Raw genomic sequence first — 18,033 nt, forward strand, 5'->3', positions numbered from 1 at the left:
GGGCGGTGGGAGTCCTGGCGTGGACCACTGTGTGTTTAGGGAAGGGGGAGGTCCTGGTTCTGGTGACCATCGGGGACACGAACTTCCTCTTCAAAGAGCCGTGCTCCGCTGGACACCTGGGCTCCAGAAGTTTGAAAGATGCAAGCCCTCCCTCTAGTGGCCACATGTTAGAACTGCAGCCTAACCGCCCAGTCTCCTGGCCTGGCCAAGCATTGACCAGGCAGGGTCCTGCTGTCGGGAGCTGTCTCTATAGGCTTCATGTGCCCGTGGTGAAAAAGAGGCGCCAGTTCTACATGAGCAAAGATGCATCGAAGGGCCACGCATATGCACAAATGCAGACGAACCTCTGCATTTTATTCTGGTTTTAGAAATAAGGATATATGTTCAGTGAGGTCAAATCCCGCGCTCAAGGCTAAGCTTTTAAGCATCAGTCTTGGGGCAAGTCACACCCACCTAATGCTAGGTTTTCACCTCTTAACTGCACATCGGTAACCCAGGCTGCTTTAAACATACATATCCGTGCCCCTGACCCAGACCTCCTGAATCCAAATCCCTGAGCAAACGGTGGGAATGTGTCTTTACCAGCAAGATAAAGTGTGCTTGTATACTGACAGCAAGGGGCCAGATAACAGGATTTTTACCTCCTGAGGACAGAGATATGTTCAAGTCATTTTGGAATCCCCTAACACTGGCCCATAAAAAGTGGTCAATAGTATTTGTGAAATGAAGGAAGGAAGGAGTGGATGAACACAGGATCCTGAGGTCCCCTCAGCATTGACAGACTATAAATGTGTGACTCCTGCACAGTACGTTCCCCACACATGCACACAGACCTACACATGCACACGCAGACACGCTTATGCACGGGCGTGCTGGGGCAAAGGAAGCCCCAGACCCACTCTGCAGGCGGCCCCACTGCCCAGCACGGCCCAGCCCTCCCCAGCCTCACATACTCGTGCACTCCTCCTTCCTCACTGGCCTGTGGTTACTGTGTGCCCACTGGGTATCTGGCCCAGCCCTGGGCCCTGGCTGGACACCCCTCATGGTCCACAAGGGCCAGTCCCACTTGGTGGTGTTCCGGGCTCCAGGGCTGGTGACAAGCACGGATGGGAGGAGAGGGGCCCCTGGCGGGAAGGCAGGAGAGGCAGTGCGTCGGCCAGCAGGCGGCAGACAGGCAGCAGAGGCCCCTCTTGGCCGGCAGCCGGCGGGCACACTTGGCTGAACAGAGACAATGGTGGCTGCCCCTCTAGCCCAGCCTCCTTCCCACAGGCAGAGCCCGGACCTGTGTGTGTCCGGAACCTCCCCCCGAGCCCAGCTGGGAGGCAGCCAGAGGGCAGCACAAGGGGACTTCCCAGGGAGGGCAGCAGAGCCCCCTGAGAGCTGGCAGGGGGGCAGGGGGGCAGGGGCCCCTCCTTGGGAATGAAATGCAAGGAATGGGGTGTGTGGGAGGGAGCCAGCCTTCCACCTGGCCCTCACAGCTCTCATGCAAACTCCTTCCAGGAGAGCGCCCAGGCGGGCACGACACCGCCTCTCGCCCCCCAGCCTCTCTCAGGGTCCCAACCTGGAGAACCTCCTTCCCTGCTCTGGGAAAACAAAGGCCTCTTGTTCCCAGGCCTCTCTACAGAGCTCTGGAGGCCCCAACCCCTTCTGGCCCTCACTGCCCACCATTGGCTCTGCTCTGCTGATTAGTAATTGGTTGTGTGACGTGGGGCCTGTCTCATTTGCCCATGGTGCACGGATGCTTGTAGGGGGAAAGGAGACAAAGGCGAGGGCCCCAGAGTCAGCCTCACCGAGCTGGTCCTTAAAGCCTGTGGAGTCCCTGCCTGACCCTGCGCTCTGCTACCTGGGCCTGGCTGGGGTCTCCCAGGACCTCTCAGAGTAGGTCACCTGATCCCCAGAGCAAGATCGCCCTCAGGGCTATGGCTCCCCAGACTTGACTACCCAGAGGCTTCCTCTGCCCCAGCCCCTCTCTAGAAACCCAGGGCCCAGGCGTACTCTCTGATTCTCAGGTGAGTGCTAAGCTTCCCCCAGGCCCAAGGAACGTGGCAGGTGTGGATCGTGGAAGGGTAGAGGGTGACGTTCGAGCACACCCAAATCCCTGACCTCCCTCCTCCCTCGGGAGTGACCGGACACCGGGGCAGTGGGGGCTGCCTTCGGGTAGGCACAGCAGTTTGGAAAAGCTCCAGTAAACGCAGGAGAGAGTGAGGATCACAGGGGGACAGGGGTTGTCCTTCTGAGGGAAAGGGGAAGGCCTCGCCCCCCACCACGGACCCACTGAAACAAGGCTCCTCCACGGGGGTCTCATCTCAGGTCCACCCTGAGTGGGGGGCCAGAGTCTGTGAGGTGGTGTCGGCTTCACAGCTGATTGCGGTTCCTCTTGGGGATGATCTTCCGGTACGTTCTGCGCTCTGAGATGTTGCGCTTCACCTTGGCCGTGGTGGGGGCCTCGTCCTGGTGCAGGGACGGGCTCGAGTGGGATTTCTTCAGGCTGGGCTTGGGCTCCTGAGTGCCTCCGGCTTCCCTCCCCAGCTGCTCTTCCCACAGGTCCAGGTCATCCGAGGGGCAGTGAAGACGGGTCACCAGCAGCTGCACGTACGTCTCGTAGCGGGTTTTCTGCAACACACGGGCCCCACCAGCTTAGCGCCACCCTGGCTGCAGGGTACGAGGAAGCTAGAATCGTGGGGGGCAGCGAGCTCACACGTGTGAGATAGAGTGCTGCACCAACAGCCAAGGTCTGCACTTGAGCAGCCAAACTTTGCAGGACACAACAGCCCCACATCCGAACTCTGTGGTTACCAGGATGCTATCACCCCCCGGCCCAGCCCTATCCGAACAGCCACCACCTTGGAATGCTGTAACTAACGTCTCCAGAACATGCTCCATCTCTGAGACACTAAAAGATCCATAACCCGCTAGGCCTGATCTGTGCAGCACGGCACACAAACAGCTCACATCTGTACCGAAGCCTAATTGAGTCTGAATAGCATTTTAACAATTGGCATCTGGAGAGAGAGATGCTAACTACCCTCGTCTGTTTAACACTCCCGAGGCCTCCGAAACTAGCAGCCTTCAGATACACGTCCCGGAGTACCAAGCACATTCCCATCCTCCATCTCGCTGGACCCTCGGCCCAGGCCTGGGTGGCTGGGTGGCCCACGAACCATCGTCTCTGCTGTAGACAGAGGGGAATGAGGTCTGGGGAGGGCAGGGGCTTTGCTAGAGGTTGCAGCCTCATAGGCAGGGAGAGGGCAGCGCGAGGCCCAGTGTTTACAGCCCCGAGGGTCCCTTCTCTGACCTCTGCCTCTCTGTTCTCACAATGCCCCTCACCTACCCCCTGCTTAGGCTCCCGGCAGGTGCTCGGATGAGAGGCCATAGCAAAATCTGGGTATAAGGTGGAGGGGTCAGGGATTAAGACATTTTGGCTTCGATCATAGGGCCCTGACTGGAGCAGCATGTGAATTCATCATTTTTGGACAAGTTGTTTAGTCTCTCCGTGCTTCAGTTTTCTCATCTGTAAGGTAAGGACAACAGTCCCTACCCAGAGTTGTTAGACAACTAAACCAGATAACAGAGGCAAGTAATACAAGCTCCATAAATACTGCCTATTAGTATCAGGGAGGTATTAGGGAAATAATTCAACTAAAATGGTTTTTCCTTCAATTTAGGGAAAGCCAAGTACAGTATGCTCTTGGGTGAAAGAAAGTTATAAAAATAACGTCCCCCGTGAGTGTTTGCAGACAAGCAGCTTCTGGGCGCCCCCTGGACAAGAAGTGAAGAGGTCTGAGTGCACAAGGACACGCACACTTAGCGCACGCCCCTTGCCCGTGAGTGTGCGTACATGGCCTCCCTCCACCAGAGCAGCGAAGGAAACTAAGTCTGCAACGACGGATGCGGCCACGAGAGGGCGGCAGAGGGCCCGGCCGAGGGGGCGGGAGAGCCGGGTGGGCGGAGACTCCGGCGCCTGACCTCATACTCCAGGTACTCCTTCCGCAAGCGGTATTCTTCCAACTCCCGACTGCGGCCTCGCCGCTCCGGTAAATTCCTCTGCAGATCCAACAGGTCATCGGAGGCAGCGTCCAGGCAGTTCTCGTGGGATCGATGCTGCTCCTCCTGGGAGCGGGAGGCAGAGGGGGCAGCTGTCCCACCGCTCGTCCCGGTTCCCGAGCCCAGGTGCACAGGCCATCGCAAACCCCATTTCGTTTCCGGGCCCAGGTGTGCAGCCCACCCCCCTTCTGTTCCCAGGCCCGGGTGTGCAGCCCTCTCATCCTCCCTCTGTTCCGGGGCCCAGGTGGGCAGTCCCCCGTACCCTCCACCGCCCACCCCTGCAGCCCGCTCTGTTCCCGGGCCCAGGTGAGCAGTCCCCCCCTACCCCCTCCCTCCCACCTCCCCTCTGGTCCCGGGTCCCGTGCAGCCTCTTTCCCTGCTGCACCCGGCCCTTCCGGAGGCTGTACCAGGGAGCTCTGCGCGGGACCCACGGGCAGGATGGGCCTGACGAATCTGCGCTGGGAGCCCACCGCTGCGGGGAAGGGCGGCGCCGAGTGCGTGGCCGCAGCCAAGTTGATGCGCGCGATCCAGGAACTCATCTCCTTAGCAGTGCTGCGGGCAGAGGAGGCCGTGGGTCCCCAAGGTCACAGAGTTGGTCCTGACCCTCTTCCCACAGCCTCTTGCGGTCTGCACAGTCTTCCAGACTCTCGGGACCCTGCGTCTCAAAAACTCAGAAGCCCTGCCACAGGCCACTGGCCGAGGTGGTTGACCTCCGCCGGTGGCTTCAGTCATCAGTCAAAGAGGAAAATCTGGGAAGGCAAGAGATTTTAGACCAAATGCCCAAGACCGAGAGCAATTGCTAGAGGTTTCCTGGAATCCTCTGTTTGGAGCTGGGAGGCTGGCGCGAGACTTGGGCGCAGGAGGCGGATACACGGGGGAAGCCGTCAGCGTGGGGCGGGCAGCAGGCAGCACCAGCCTCAGGGGCCGCCCTAGGACCCCTTCCAGCTGCAGCATCCTCAGGCTTCCCGGTTAAGAAGGCGGCTCCCGCCAGGGCCCCAGCCAGCAGCCATCAGAGGGTGAGTGAGGGATGGGGAGAGGAGAGTCCGGGTCTTTGCTGCTGTCGCCCCCGGGGACTTACGGTGCCTGGAAGAGGTAGAGCCGCCAGTCGGCAGTCCGCAGCTGGAAGACGTGCGGCTTCTTGGTGTAGTGGGTGGCCGGGGTGGCCAGCGAGTGGTGCACCCCCACGGGCTCGTCCACCATCTGCCCCACCAAACTCTCCCCTGCAGGGCAGTGGTCTTCTTCCTGCCACGGGGTACAGGGGCTCAGGAAAGAGCTTATCCTCAGCTGCCCACCCTCCGAACCATCCTGGGCCTTTCCCTGTGCCCCCACCCCACCCGTCAGGGGTGTGCACCCCTTTCCTACCTTCAGGAAGTAGAGAACCATCCCCCGAAGCAAGGTGTGGAACATCTTCCAGCCGCGTTTGCCCCATGGCGCTGTGCCAGGAGTAAGTACACAAAGGTGGGCACCCCATATGGACACACACGGCCTCTTGCCCCACCAACTCCGTCCCTCCCTGCCCAAGGTGCACGGAAGCAGGCGACTTCCCAACACAACAAAACACAGTCACCAACAGGCATGAGCCATGCCTCACACCCGGGCAATCACGGCTGGACCCCACAACCAACCAAAGCGCATGTCCACGCTGATCCCCCCTCCTCTCCGAATACTCCCACCCACAAGCACAGTCCCATTAGACATTTCTCTGGTCCCATCCAGAGAGGCACAGGGACTCAGTGCTCACGCGGAAGAAGCCCTGCTTCCCCGGATGCCCCTCCGAGCCTTGCTCAGGCCCTGTAACTTCTCAGAGCCAAAGGCTCACCACACCCTGTCCAATCCAGGACTCCATAAGGCTCTGGTCCTGTTGCTGGCCTGCTCTAAAGCCTGCACCTGTCTGCAGGATGAGGCCAAATGTACCTCCTATCGTTCTCTGTCACACATACTCCCGCCATTCAGAGCAAACTGTGTCTACACAGTCCTCTTGTTCATCCAAGGTTCAGCTCAGATACCATCATATCTCAGAAGCCTGACCCATCCCTGCCCCCCACATCTCACCCCCCAAACAAAACCAAAACCTGGCCCTCCTCCACACCCCCACATCTGATCTTACCCTCCCTACACCACTTAGCAATCTCCGCCTTTGACCCCAGACCCCGATGCGTTTGTCTGACTTCCCCTTTCCACGGGGACCCTGGAGGGCAGAGAGTACCCAGGTCTGTCTTGTCCCTGCGTCCCCGCCCCCTGGCTGTTACACAGCACCCAGCACATGGTCACCAGCAAGGAAGGAACACAGGCGCCTGTCCTTGGCCTGTGGGATCTCTCTGCACACCCGCACATGTCAGCCACTGTCCCCGAGCCGAGCCGCTGCAGCACGCACGGGCACACACTCTGGTTCGGTGGCAGACGTAAGCCCCACACAGCCGCGGGGCAGCAGACACTCACTCTTCTTGCCATCTGCATCTTGATGCATCTTCCGGGCCAGGATGCCCTGCTTGTAAGTGGGTGCCGTGGGGTTCTGGTCCAGCTGGAGGAAGGGCTTGATCATCTTGCCCGCAGTGGGAGACAGCTGGGCTTTCTCTGGTCTGGGTACATCTTCTTCATCCCTGGACATCAGAGAATCAGGTTGGGGGTACTGAGTGGGCAAAGGCCACAGAGAGGCACCTTCCACCCACTCTCACTGGAGAGCCATATCCCAGGACCCCCCAAAAGGAGTCCTTCCAAGCCAGCTCATCCATTCCTGTCATCCCCACCCCCCCACCCCCCCCCCCCCCGGCCCCTCCAGGAATGACCTGGGCTCCTCCACCTGCTTTGAAACTGGCCCAGGGCCCAGCTTCTGACTGGGACTCACTCAGTAGGGAACACTGTCCAGTAGGGTTCCTCCAACTCTCAGGTGGGCAGGTGGAGGGAGCACAGGCCCAGAGACAGGGAAGGGGTGGGGAGTGGCAGGGAGGGGGCTCTCACTTACACAGCCCATTCAAGCTTCTCACTCCGGATAGACCAGTAGAAGGCCTAGAACAGAAGGCACACAGTGGGCCGGGAGCCTCGGCGTATGAGGCCCAAACGCTACCTGGCATTGGCAGGATGGGGGCAGGCTGTCATGGGCCTCATCCACCCCCAACACAGCTGCCCTTCTTCCCTGAGCAGGAAGCAGCTCATCCATGCATCCACACACCCACACATGCGTGTAACCATTCACAGAGCACTTGCTGTGGGCCTGGCTGGAGACAGGGCAATCAAAGCAATCCGAATCCCTACCTGAGCTTTGTGAGGCCTGAGCTAGTTCTCCTGAGAAGGAAATGAATGAACCACATGCCATCCCGCCCAAAGGGATGGGACAGAGCAGGAACAGCTGACCGACTGGGAGCAATACATGTATGGTGAGTGAATGGATAAATGAGATGCTGGAACATCGAAACAATGTAACAAAGAGCATTCCAGTCGATGCGTCCTGCTTGCCTTTGGAGCCCTGGCATTGCCTGGCCTGCAGCTAGGGTTCAAGAAATGCTCTCCACGCAGACAGAAGAACCAGCACCATCACTGATTATGAAAAGCACACAGTGTGCCTGGCAGCACGCTAGGCACCTGACAACCTTTATTTCACTGTGAGGACCACATCACAAAATGGTTGCTACTCCAGAAGGAGCCCAAGTGGGCCGAGGGACAAGAATTCAAACCCTAGAACCTCTGGCTCCTACATCGTAGACTTAACGACAATGGAAACTCTGCCCTTCATTCGTTCAGAGGACCAAGAGACCAGTGCTCCTTGGATCCCCCACGCCTCAGAATCGCTGGGAAGCTTAAGAGAACATTTTAGGGGCCCCACCCCCAGAGATCCTAATTCAGTAGGTCCAAGGCAGGGAGCCTGTGAATTTCCACAAGCCAATAAATCCCAAGGCAGGGCTGAGGCTGGTGGCTAGGACCCACGCTAGGACCTTCCATAAACGAGCCTGTCCTCCCAAAGATAATGCAGCAGAACCAGGCCCAGGCTGGGAGCCCCAGCACCATGAGCCCAGGGAGTGCACCCCCCCCATCATCCCCCTTTCCCCAACATACCTTCAACAGCTCCTTGGGGAAGTTCCCGCCGTCACACAGGCCGTTCAAGTTGGTTATGAATTCCTGGCAACTCATTGTCTTCCCAATGTTCTGCAGCCATTCAGAGAAATGGGGCCATTGGCACACACTCACCACCCCAACAGAATAACTCCCCAGGTGGTCCCTCTGGAACCTCCAGCTCTCCAGACCTACTTCCCCCAGGGCCCTTCCATGAGCCCCACCCCAGGCCTCTGGTCTCAACCCCCCTCTTCCTGCACCCCCCCACCCTCTCACCTGTCCATGCAGGTCCGTGTTAAGGAGCATGATGGCACAGGTCAAGGTGTGTACAGAATCTGCTCCAGAGGGAGAAGAGTGGAGAGAAAGCTCATTGGAACCACGACTCCTGCCTTTCCACCTGCCTGTGCCATGTGGGGTGACCCCCAAATGCTTCTGGTTCTCCACAGTCCCCCAAACACATTCCCACCAGCTGCTACGCAGTGAACTCCTGAGCAGACAGACCAGGGGACACTTCCATGCCACCCTCTCCCAGGGACCCCAGAATCCAGGGCCAACCCCTCCCTACCTGCAGAGGAGAAGACCCCAGGATTGCAGTAATGGAAGCGTTTGGAGAACTGGTAGAGGATTCGCTCACGTTCCTGAGTCTCCCCACTGAGCACCAGGGCCTGCAGGAAGCCCCTGGAAGGAGGGCCAGACTTCAGGATGGAGGCCAGGCAGGGCCCACCAGCAGGTGCAAGAGCCTGGGGGCAATCAGATTCTAGCCTCACCAGCGCCCCTTCTGCCCCAGAGAGGGCCCAGAGGTCTTACCGGAGCGCACGGTCCAGGCTCTGGCCTCCAAACTGGAAGAAGGACAAGTACTCCTCAGCCACAGCCCTGCTGAAGTCATTGCTGCAGACAGGAAATGGGCATGAAGCCTGCACTGGGGGTCTGGGCCCCAGGGCCTGCACCCGTCCCGAGAGGGTGAGGGGGTAGTGGGGCAGCAGGGTTCTGGTCTGCCACTGGCACCATCCAAAATTGAGTGGGGAGGACATGAGGAGTTGGGTAGGGGAGACAAGAGGGCCAGACCAGTGGCTCTAAGTAGGGCTTAGAAGTATGGACAAGCAGTGACACGTGTGATGAAGAAGATGAGGCAGGCAGGGCCAGGGGATGGGGAAGGCATGGATTGGGACAGGAGTGACAGGATGGTCAGCAGTGGGGCAGCAGGGACCCAGGGACAGGAGGTGCAGCTGGTGGATGGAGCCCACCAACCACTGCTCCCTCTCCTGACTTGACCTCCAGCCTTGCTCAGGCTCAAAGCCCCTTACTTCTTCTGTAGGTAGGCGGCCACTTCAGACTTCCGGAAGCCTTCCAGGTGATAGAGGCGAGAGGCCAAGTTCCAGGCCACCTTGTCAGTCCTGACACCATTCGCCAGCTTGTCTCCAGTCTGTGGCCTTTGGCCTTCCTCTGGGGACTGTGCTTGGGGCATGGAGTTCTTAGGAAGCCTGCAAAAGTCCAACAGTGTGCTCAGATTACCATGGGGGGTAGACAGGAAGGGGTACTGGGTCAAGTTTCCCTACAGGCCGGTCCTGGAAGGGATGCTCCGAGTCCCTGTCCAGAGCTCAGCAGGTGAGCTGGATCTCCAGGGCCTTGAGTAGTGTTGAGTAGTGGGGACCGGGGGAGCTGGGCCAGAGCCTCACCAGGGAAAGAGGCACGGTCACAGCCTGCCTGACCTGGCCTGGCCTGGGCTGGGCACCAGAAGAATCCAGCCGGCAAGGGCCAGAGCCAAGCTTAGCACCTGGCACTTTCTGGGCAAACCACCAAGATGTTCTGAGCCCAATTCACCTCAGGTGGCAGGTGTGCCCTCTGAAGAAGACACCAGTGGCATTTAATCCATCCCCAGGAGGGATGACATTGGTCTCCGAAAACCTCACCAGCCCTCATCTCCCTCACCTGTCCTGCCCGGCCTGGGACACCTCCGTGCCCCCTCCCCCCTGCCAGCCCCAGCCCCAGCTTCACCCCTAGAGCTGGAGCCACAGAAGGTGCAAGGATGAGGGGAGAACAAGAAGCCAGAGTGGCTTCAGGCACCTGGCACCACTACAGCTCAGGAGCCAAGGAAGCAACCTTCGACCTTGACCTCTCCCTTCTCACACAGGTAGCCCTGCGATAAAGGAAGCCGTCACCACAGGAGCCCCGATGGGACCTGTCATTATCATGAGCTTACTACGGGGCCCAGGCAACCCCGACAGACTCAGGGGACACTCAGAGCCCGGCAGTTAGAACCCCGGAAGTCACTGAGCCCAGTCTCTCCCTGAGTCCTCTGTTTCCCCTGCAACAGGACAACCGGGGTGGCGTGTCCTTGTTATCTGCACACTCGTTATCCACGTGACCACGGTTAGGGAGCTGCGCGGTACGCAAAACTCGTCAGACCATGCAAATGTTCACTAATAAACTGGCCACTTAGAAAATTAGGCTGCTCTCTCTCCTTAACACGACCGTCCATCTCTGCCCGTCCCCACCCTCGCTGGGCATATCTTTGCTACTCATTCCCCACTGCTTTCTGAGACTCCTAATGCAGGAGGAGCCTGCATTAGGAGGCCGGGCCAGCATAACAGACACTCACTGAAAAGTGAAATTACAAGGGCCCCTGGGTGGCTCAGTTGGTTAAGCGTCTGGCTTCAGCTCAGGTCATGATCTCTCGGTTCGTGGGTTCTGTGCTGACAGCTAGCTCAGAGCCTGGAGCCTGCTTTAGATTCTGTGTCTCCCTCTCTCTCTGACCCCTGCTTGCACTGTCTCTCTCTGTCTCTCAAAAATAAATAAAAAGATATTTAAAAAAACTTTAAGTGACTTAGTCAATGACTTAAATAATATCTAGACAGGGAGTTACTTTGGGGGGAGAAAAAATAATGCAAATATAAACTGTCACAGGAGTGTACACTTGAAATGGGTGAGTCATATGGTATGTGAATTATTTCTCAGTAAAGCTGTTATTAAAATAAATTAATTGAGAGGCGCCTGGGTGGCTCAGTCGATTAAGCATCCGACTTCAGCTCAGGTCATGATCTTACAGTTCATGAGTTCAAGCCCTGTGTCGGGCTCTGTGCTGACAGCTCAGAGCCTGGAGCCTGCTTCAGATTCTGTGTCTCCATTGCTCTCTGCCCCTCCCCCACTCACACTCAGTCTCTCTCTCTCTCTCTCTCTCTCTCTCTCTCAAAAATAAACATTAAAAAAAATAAATTGAATTGAGATGAAAAGTAAAATAAAATATAATAAAAATAACCTCTATGACCTCACTCTGACAGTCAAGCCTAAAGGAGACATCTCATTGGGCCAGCAAACTCAGGCCAGGAACATTAATCCTATATTGTGCCAAAAATAAGATTAAACTTAATTCACTTATGTAGGATTTAGCATCATAGTAAGAAAAACCCCAATCCTTTTTTTCATTATTTACTATGAAAGTATGTTTCTCATTTTAAGTGGATTTACTTACTTTTTATTTTGGGTTGAATCGACTGAGAATACTCTCTTCTCAGATTCTGAGACACTCCTCTGATTACCTAGCCTCCAAACACCTCCAGTGACAGCGGAGTGTTCCAGATGCAGGAGGAAACGCTCCGGTTTCTGGCACTGCCTGAGGCTCTGTCCCCATCACCCAGTGACACTGAGCTAGGAGTGGGCCGACCTTCCAGTTAGCACACCCAGAATATCCCCGGTGCCCCCTGGTCTCTTCAGTACGTCCCCCCTCAGCCAGCCAGACAACAAAACCTCCTTCCTGGGAGGAGCCCCCAGGTGCTGGCAGTCCCCACGAGGCTGCCTGGAGCAGAGAGACATCCAGGCTGGCTTCCCAGGAGTCCTGTTCCTGACTCTGGCCACAGTTCTGGGGTTATTCTATCCTGCCATGGGCCCCGAGATCCACGGCCTTGGTTCTAGTCAAACTTCCCCTTGGTATTCCGGCTTCCCCTGAGGTCTGAGCCAGCACCCTGGGCCTAGGCTCACGGATGGATGGATGTCTCTTAGACACCTCCTCAAATTCAAAGCATGTGAAATCCCCATATCACAAGCTCTGACCTTGCACTCTCCAGCCCTGCCTAGCATGACTCCTATTTTTCTGGGCACATGGACCCGCTAAGGTTCCCCCAGACACCTCCCCTCCTCGTCTGCCAGTGTCCAGACTCTTGGGGCATTGCCTCAGCACACACAGATGCTGCCCCACATGTCTAACGGTCTGCTTCTCAGTTTCTCATGATTTCAACCCCCCCAGTGTTTCTCATAGCTGCTAGCACTGCCATATACTCCTGGTTTAGTAGGTATTCGTGTGTTAAATCCCACTGCACATTTCTAATGCTCTGTCCAGACCAGGGTATTTCTAAATGTATCCACAATTAGAGAGCTGGTTAGTCTAACACTTACCCTTCCGTGGAAGTCAAGTGAGCACCAGGCTGGATGACGGCTCCAGCCTCTGGAGCCCTGGCTGGGCTTTCACTCCTTACTTCCTTCCCTGGGTTTGGAGTTTCTCCTGCCTCTTCTTCCTCCAGGAAACGTGGCTCTGCTCCATCTGTCTCCAAGGGTGAAGGGCGTGAAGCATCTAGTGTCCACTCGGAAAAACTGCTGCCCAGGTGGTGGCCCCAGAGCCGCGGGCTGCCTTCCTGGGAGGACACAGGGCTGGGCCTGGGGCCGGCGCGTCTGCTCTCGGACTCGGGGCTGCTAGGTTCCGGGGAAGATGCTGGGCTCCCCAGCAGGCCAGGAGCCAATGTGCAGGGAGCAGGTTCCTGGGGACACTCAGCATCACTGTCACCTGCAGAAGAGCATGGAGTGAAGCTGACATGGAGCGAGAGGAGACCGAGGGCAAAGGGGCCTGGCAGCGCCAGGAAAACAGCCTGGAGAGCCACCTCCGCAAACTCCCTCCCCAGGGCTCCTCCCCTGGAGCAGGGCAGCCAGCACGTTCTGTCCCTCCTTCGGGCAGTGACCTCCCACATGCCGAGGCAGTGACCAGAGGCCTCCCAGGAGACTCCAGTCCTGAGACAACCTGGAGTTCAGGGCTTCCTAAACCATGAGGACCCAGGCATCAGAAATGCTGAGTCTTGTGTCCATTTCTTCATTTATTCTATGAAATGAGCATTTTCAAACCCACTGTACTGCTGAACTCACAGAGGCCCAAGCAGGATTAAACCCCAGTCTGTCTGGCCCCATCACAATACAATGGGACTTCTCAGTGATACCTATGGGTCGGGTGATCTCTCCCCACCTGGATCCAAACCCTCCCACCACCCAATTTCCCAGAGCCCATACTAGCTCTCACCTCGGTCTTGGGAGAGAAGAGGCACCGGGGACCAGGAAGGACCCTCTGTCGGCCAGCCTTCAGGGCTGGGCAGGGCCTGTGGAGAGAGGCACAGGATCTCCATGAGCCCTGGAGGCATTGAGAGGGGAAGGCCAGTAGGGGAGAATGACTTGCGTCTCCAGGGCCCCTCCCTCCCTGCTGTCTCCCCACCCAGACAATACCCAGTCCACTATAGTCTCGGTCCTCAGTTCAGAAGAGGAACCTTGGATGGGAGAAGGCCCACATCCCAGAAGCACTGGTGCCGGGCCCTAGTATCGCTGGACTCAGGGTCCTCCATACAGATGGGGCAAGGGAGGCTGAGAGAGGGGAAATGACTTGCCCAGGGTTGTGCAGGGTGTGTGGTGGGGCTCGGGGCAGATCTGACATGTCCTGTTTCCCAGGTCAGTGCTTTGTCCACACAGGATGCTGCAGACGCGGAGGGGTCACGGCTGTCTTCCACAGAAGTCTTAGAAAGAAGGAGGGGCAAGAGGTTTGACCTGAGGGAAACTGTTCTTTAGGGCCTTAAATACGCCCCACAAGGCTTCCCGGGCCTCCCATGCATGCTCACTGACTTCTTGCCTCCTCCCTCCATGGGCTGCAGCACCAGCCCCAGGACGGGCTGGATTCTAGGGAGGGTGGCAGCGTCCAGGCACCAGGACAGGAGCAAATGCCACATGCTGTGAGGATGGGGCTCCCAGACTTCCCTCTGAGGACGCCAAAGACGCTGAGCAATAAGGGTCACAGGACAGAGCCACAACGCCCCACACCGGACCCCCCTCCCCCAGCCTTCAGATGAGAGGAATCCCAACAGTCCCCAGCAGCTCCTCTGACCTTGGGGTCAAGTGAGAAAGCTGCTCGGGTTAACGGCTCTTCTACCATTGTTCTTTGCAACCCGAGAGATTAGAAAGTTACAGCCCTACTCTACCATCTTGATGTTCCTTATCTCTTAAGTAGAGGTCTCCCTGGGAAGACCGGGCTCCCTGCTGTCTCATGTCTCACGTCACTTGTCCCCGTAACTTGTCCCCGTTGATATCAAGGACCTCTGCCACTGTCGTAGGGGCCCAATCTATCAACACGGGGGTGAGGAGGGTGGGTGTTGAAAGATGGTGAACTAAAAGTAACTAAATGCTGAAATCTCTCAAGAAAAGAGACGACAAGACTCCTAACACAGACCCTGCCCTGCCAGGGGCAGAGGTCATCTCTCAGGCCTGGCCCTGCCCTGTTACAGCTGGGAATGTCTCGGAGGCAGGAGGGGTGCAGACTAAGAATGGCCTGGAACATGCTGTAATTGAAGGAGCTGTTTGTTCTCCAAATGTGTCCAGACACAGCTACCTGAAGCTGGGGAGATGAGACATTTGTGGACTTAATTGCCACCATGTTCTGTTCACATCATGGCATTCGTAAAATGCCCTATAATTCTGAAGGCCACACTGGACCTGCTTTTCGGCTCTATTACTTCAGAATTCCAAAAGGCCCTGGAATCTGAGAAGAACGTTCCGGGCCCAGTGACCCCAGAGAAAGGCCCTTCCTTCCGTGTCCCCATGCACAGCCTAGGGTTGGTCCCCAGGGCTCGGCTTACCTCACTCTTCCCCCAGCCAGAAGGTGCTTCAGGGGCCCCCTCGGTGGTGTCAGCCACAGCCCATGAGAAGGAGTGAGGTTGGTAGGTGGGCACCGGGAATGGAGGTGTGGTGTGTCCGCTGGAGTCAGATGTGCCACCCCCCAAATCCAGCTCACTGTCCGGCTCCTGTGGCACTCCACCTCCTGGGGGTGGAGGCTCCAGGGTCTGGGGACACTGGGGCCCAGGTCTCACATCTGTGCAAGAGCCGGAGAACCCCCAGGAAAAGCGAGCTCCAGAAGCACCAGTGTCTGAGCAAGGGCTCTCCAAAAAGAGGGGGTTGTCGAAGAACACGCTCTCCTCCTCGGCACCCCACTCTGGGGAAGAGTCTGGCCTTTCCTCCCTCGGCCACACAGGCTTCTGAGTCTCCCCCTCAGGCCCACTGCCGTCTCCCCCAGAGTCCTCCTCCCTGGGCCTGGGGTGGAGGCCCGAGTCCCGGGGCCCAGTAGGGCTGGAGGGAAAGGCGGGGAGCTCCACAGGGGCCGCAGGAACGCAGCACCTCAGCTCGGCCCGGAGCCCTTCTGTCTTCTCCAGCTCCTCCTCCAGGTCCAAGACGCACATCTGGGCCTGCAGGATGCCTGCCCAGAACACCACCTGGGTGGATGAGCTGTGGCTCTGCCTGGGGCTCCCCAGCGGGTGGCTGCTCCCGGGTGACCCAGGGGGTGCTGTTTGGTGCCTGGGCCCCCCATGGGAAGAGCCGCTCCCTCGGTACACAGGCTCTGAGCTGAAGCCCCTGGGGGGAGCATCTTGCTTTGTGCAATCAGGAGGCTCAGAGGACCAGGTCTGTTCCGCACAAGGTTTGGGAGGGTCAGGATGGCCTCGCGTTTCCCTCAGGTGAGCTCCTGAGCAGGGCTGCAGGTCGTCTCCCAAGTAGAGATTGAGAAATCCCATGGGTTTGGGGTGTTCAGAGAGGTCGTCGTCACCCATCATCCAGAGCGCAAGCTGCTCAGGAGCCCCCAGAAATGTCCGCCTTCACCATCCCATTGTGTGGATTAGGGGGAGCACTGGCCAGGGGCGCCGCTGGGAATCCACGTCTACCCTGGAAGTACCCAGAACAAATGCAGGTTAGCAAAGGGCCGTCGGCCCCGGGAGGCACACATCTAGCATGTTCGATGTGTTTTGGGGTGTCTGCCATATCCAAGCCCCTGGCTAAGGGATGTTGCCACCCACAGCCCTGCCAGGGGTGAGGGGTGCACTATACGAGCTGTCGACCCCCAGTCTCAACAGCTTGCTCCAAAGACCCCCATCTGTTGGCTGAAGGTGGCCCAGTGGATTAGCTGAAAAAAGACAAACTGGACGAACCAGATCCTTAACTTGGGAATTGGGATTGAAGAACCGAGACACTGAAGTGGTTGGCAGGAATGGAAGGTGGGCACGCAAGCAATGGAAGCCAAAAACACATGTAAACCGAAGTATGTGGGAGCCAAACAGACAAGACTAGAGGCGAGGAGGCCTGGGGGAGAAGCAGGCACCCAGGAGAGAGAGGTCCAGGCTGACTTATTTCTGCCTTCCTGGGCTCCTGTCTTGGGGGGCTCACCCTTCGCTAGGCTAGGGGGCTGCTTCTCACTGCAGCCATGCGCTGAGCCCAGGTGGAGCCGGGAGGGGGCGCTGGGCTAGAGTCAGCCTGGGTTCCTGGCAGGAGGACCCACAGCCCACTGGGCCTCTCCAGCGGCAGGGGGAGGAGAGATACCGCCGTGCCCACCAAGGGGCTGCACCACATCCGCTCAGGCCCAACTGGGGCATCGGCCACACCCCCACCAGTTGGGTGCAGCTGAGGAATCTTGGGGGGGGGGGAGAACTTTCCAGAAGCATGCGTCTCCAGCCTCCGCATGTGAACGAGTTGCATGGCGCTCTGGGTGGCCCTGCTTCTTCAGAACATAGGGCCGGTTTTGATCCTGTGGACACTATGAAACTCATAACTCAACCTGTTTCGCTCTTGGGACTAGCTCTCAGGAAGTACGGAGTCAAGTGTACAGGCCCTTCAAGCACCGATTTCCAGTACTGAATGCATCCCTGGCTTCATCACACCTTTTCTTGTTTCCCTTTGACTCCCTTTCCTCGCTCAGGTGTTTCTATCGTGAAGTCTTAGGAGTGCTTATGTACTGTATTAAACTGTTTGGGGGAACAAGGGTACAAATAAACACACACCTCCCCTTGATTTGTAACCACCTGTTGCCTATTTTATGGCCTGCCATCAGACATTCAATAAATGGGAACCCCCAGAGCTGGAAAACCAGGGTCAGGTAGGGGTCCACCTGTTTAAACCTATAGTTTAAGGTCACCTAGAAAACATGGCTTGGCACTGTGCCCTTTCAGGAGGGTGCCTGACAGAAATGACACAGGACCACCATGAATTTCAGTTTCTTGTTCCTCTTGAGAGCATCCTCCTAAAAGTCCCTCAAAAATTGAACCGCTTTCTGGACTTTTACCACTCTGCCCAACCCCACACTTCTCACTCAGAGCACGAATTGGTCATTACTGAACTAGGGCCTCAGACTAGGGCCTGAAGTTGTAGCCCCTGGGAAAGGCCCCCTGTCCCGCCTTCCAGGACACCAAGTTCTGGCGATGACGGTGTAGACTGTCCTTCCCCAAAGGTGGGGCTGTTTCTTCTTTTTAATCTTGTATTCAATGCTCTGAATCAAACTGATGTGCACTGGTCTTGCCCTTGGTCTTCTCCTATGGATCTCCTAGCTCGGCCTTTGGTCCTTCTTGGTATTTGTCTCCACCCCACACCCCTCCCCCCAACCAGACCCAGTTATAGGCTGAGCATTCAGATGCTTTGTTCCCTAAGTGCTCAGTTGGCCCAAGGGGCGATATCTGACTACCTTGCTCCCCCCGAGTGACTGTCCATTTACTACTCTGTCCTCTCTGAGTAAGAGAACTGCCATATTCCTATTTCCAAGGAGGAAGGAGGAGTGAGCCTCACCACCCATTGTCTATACTTGGACAACCTCACCAGATCCAAACCTGCCCCCCACCCCCAACCTGTGTGGAGAATGATCAGGTATGAGTGAGGAGGTGAGATCCCACC

At 57.3% G+C, this 18,033-nt stretch overlaps 1 protein-coding gene across 3 annotated transcripts in view; it reads right to left on the reverse strand.

Annotated features, from left to right (window-relative positions):
* Nucleotides 1–323: 323 nt before the first annotated feature.
* Nucleotides 324–18,033, reverse strand: part of PSD4 (pleckstrin and Sec7 domain containing 4) — a 35,803-nt gene continuing 18,093 nt past the window's right edge. For all 3 annotated transcript variants that reach the window (XM_029937780.1, XM_029937778.1, XM_029937779.1), the window contains 16 exons: nucleotides 14,967–16,041; nucleotides 13,728–13,853; nucleotides 13,370–13,445; nucleotides 12,481–12,865; nucleotides 9,396–9,572; nucleotides 8,899–8,979; nucleotides 8,657–8,769; nucleotides 8,368–8,426; nucleotides 8,095–8,184; nucleotides 7,007–7,050; nucleotides 6,484–6,644; nucleotides 5,407–5,477; nucleotides 5,123–5,286; nucleotides 4,452–4,596; nucleotides 3,967–4,110; nucleotides 324–2,613 (listed from right to left, as the gene is read on the reverse strand). In XM_029937780.1, the coding sequence (XP_029793640.1) occupies nucleotides 2,356–2,613; nucleotides 3,967–4,110; nucleotides 4,452–4,596; nucleotides 5,123–5,286; nucleotides 5,407–5,477; nucleotides 6,484–6,644; nucleotides 7,007–7,050; nucleotides 8,095–8,184; nucleotides 8,368–8,426; nucleotides 8,657–8,769; nucleotides 8,899–8,979; nucleotides 9,396–9,572; nucleotides 12,481–12,865; nucleotides 13,370–13,445; nucleotides 13,728–13,853; nucleotides 14,967–15,932 (3,060 nt within the window). In that variant the 5' untranslated portion in view covers nucleotides 15,933–16,041 and the 3' untranslated portion in view covers nucleotides 324–2,355. The remainder of the gene's footprint in view (nucleotides 2,614–3,966; nucleotides 4,111–4,451; nucleotides 4,597–5,122; nucleotides 5,287–5,406; nucleotides 5,478–6,483; nucleotides 6,645–7,006; nucleotides 7,051–8,094; nucleotides 8,185–8,367; nucleotides 8,427–8,656; nucleotides 8,770–8,898; nucleotides 8,980–9,395; nucleotides 9,573–12,480; nucleotides 12,866–13,369; nucleotides 13,446–13,727; nucleotides 13,854–14,966; nucleotides 16,042–18,033) is intronic.

Source organism: Suricata suricatta, chromosome 4, assembly GCF_006229205.1.
Source record: "Suricata suricatta isolate VVHF042 chromosome 4, meerkat_22Aug2017_6uvM2_HiC, whole genome shotgun sequence".
In the NCBI taxonomy this organism is placed as follows: domain Eukaryota; kingdom Metazoa; phylum Chordata; class Mammalia; order Carnivora; family Herpestidae; genus Suricata; species Suricata suricatta.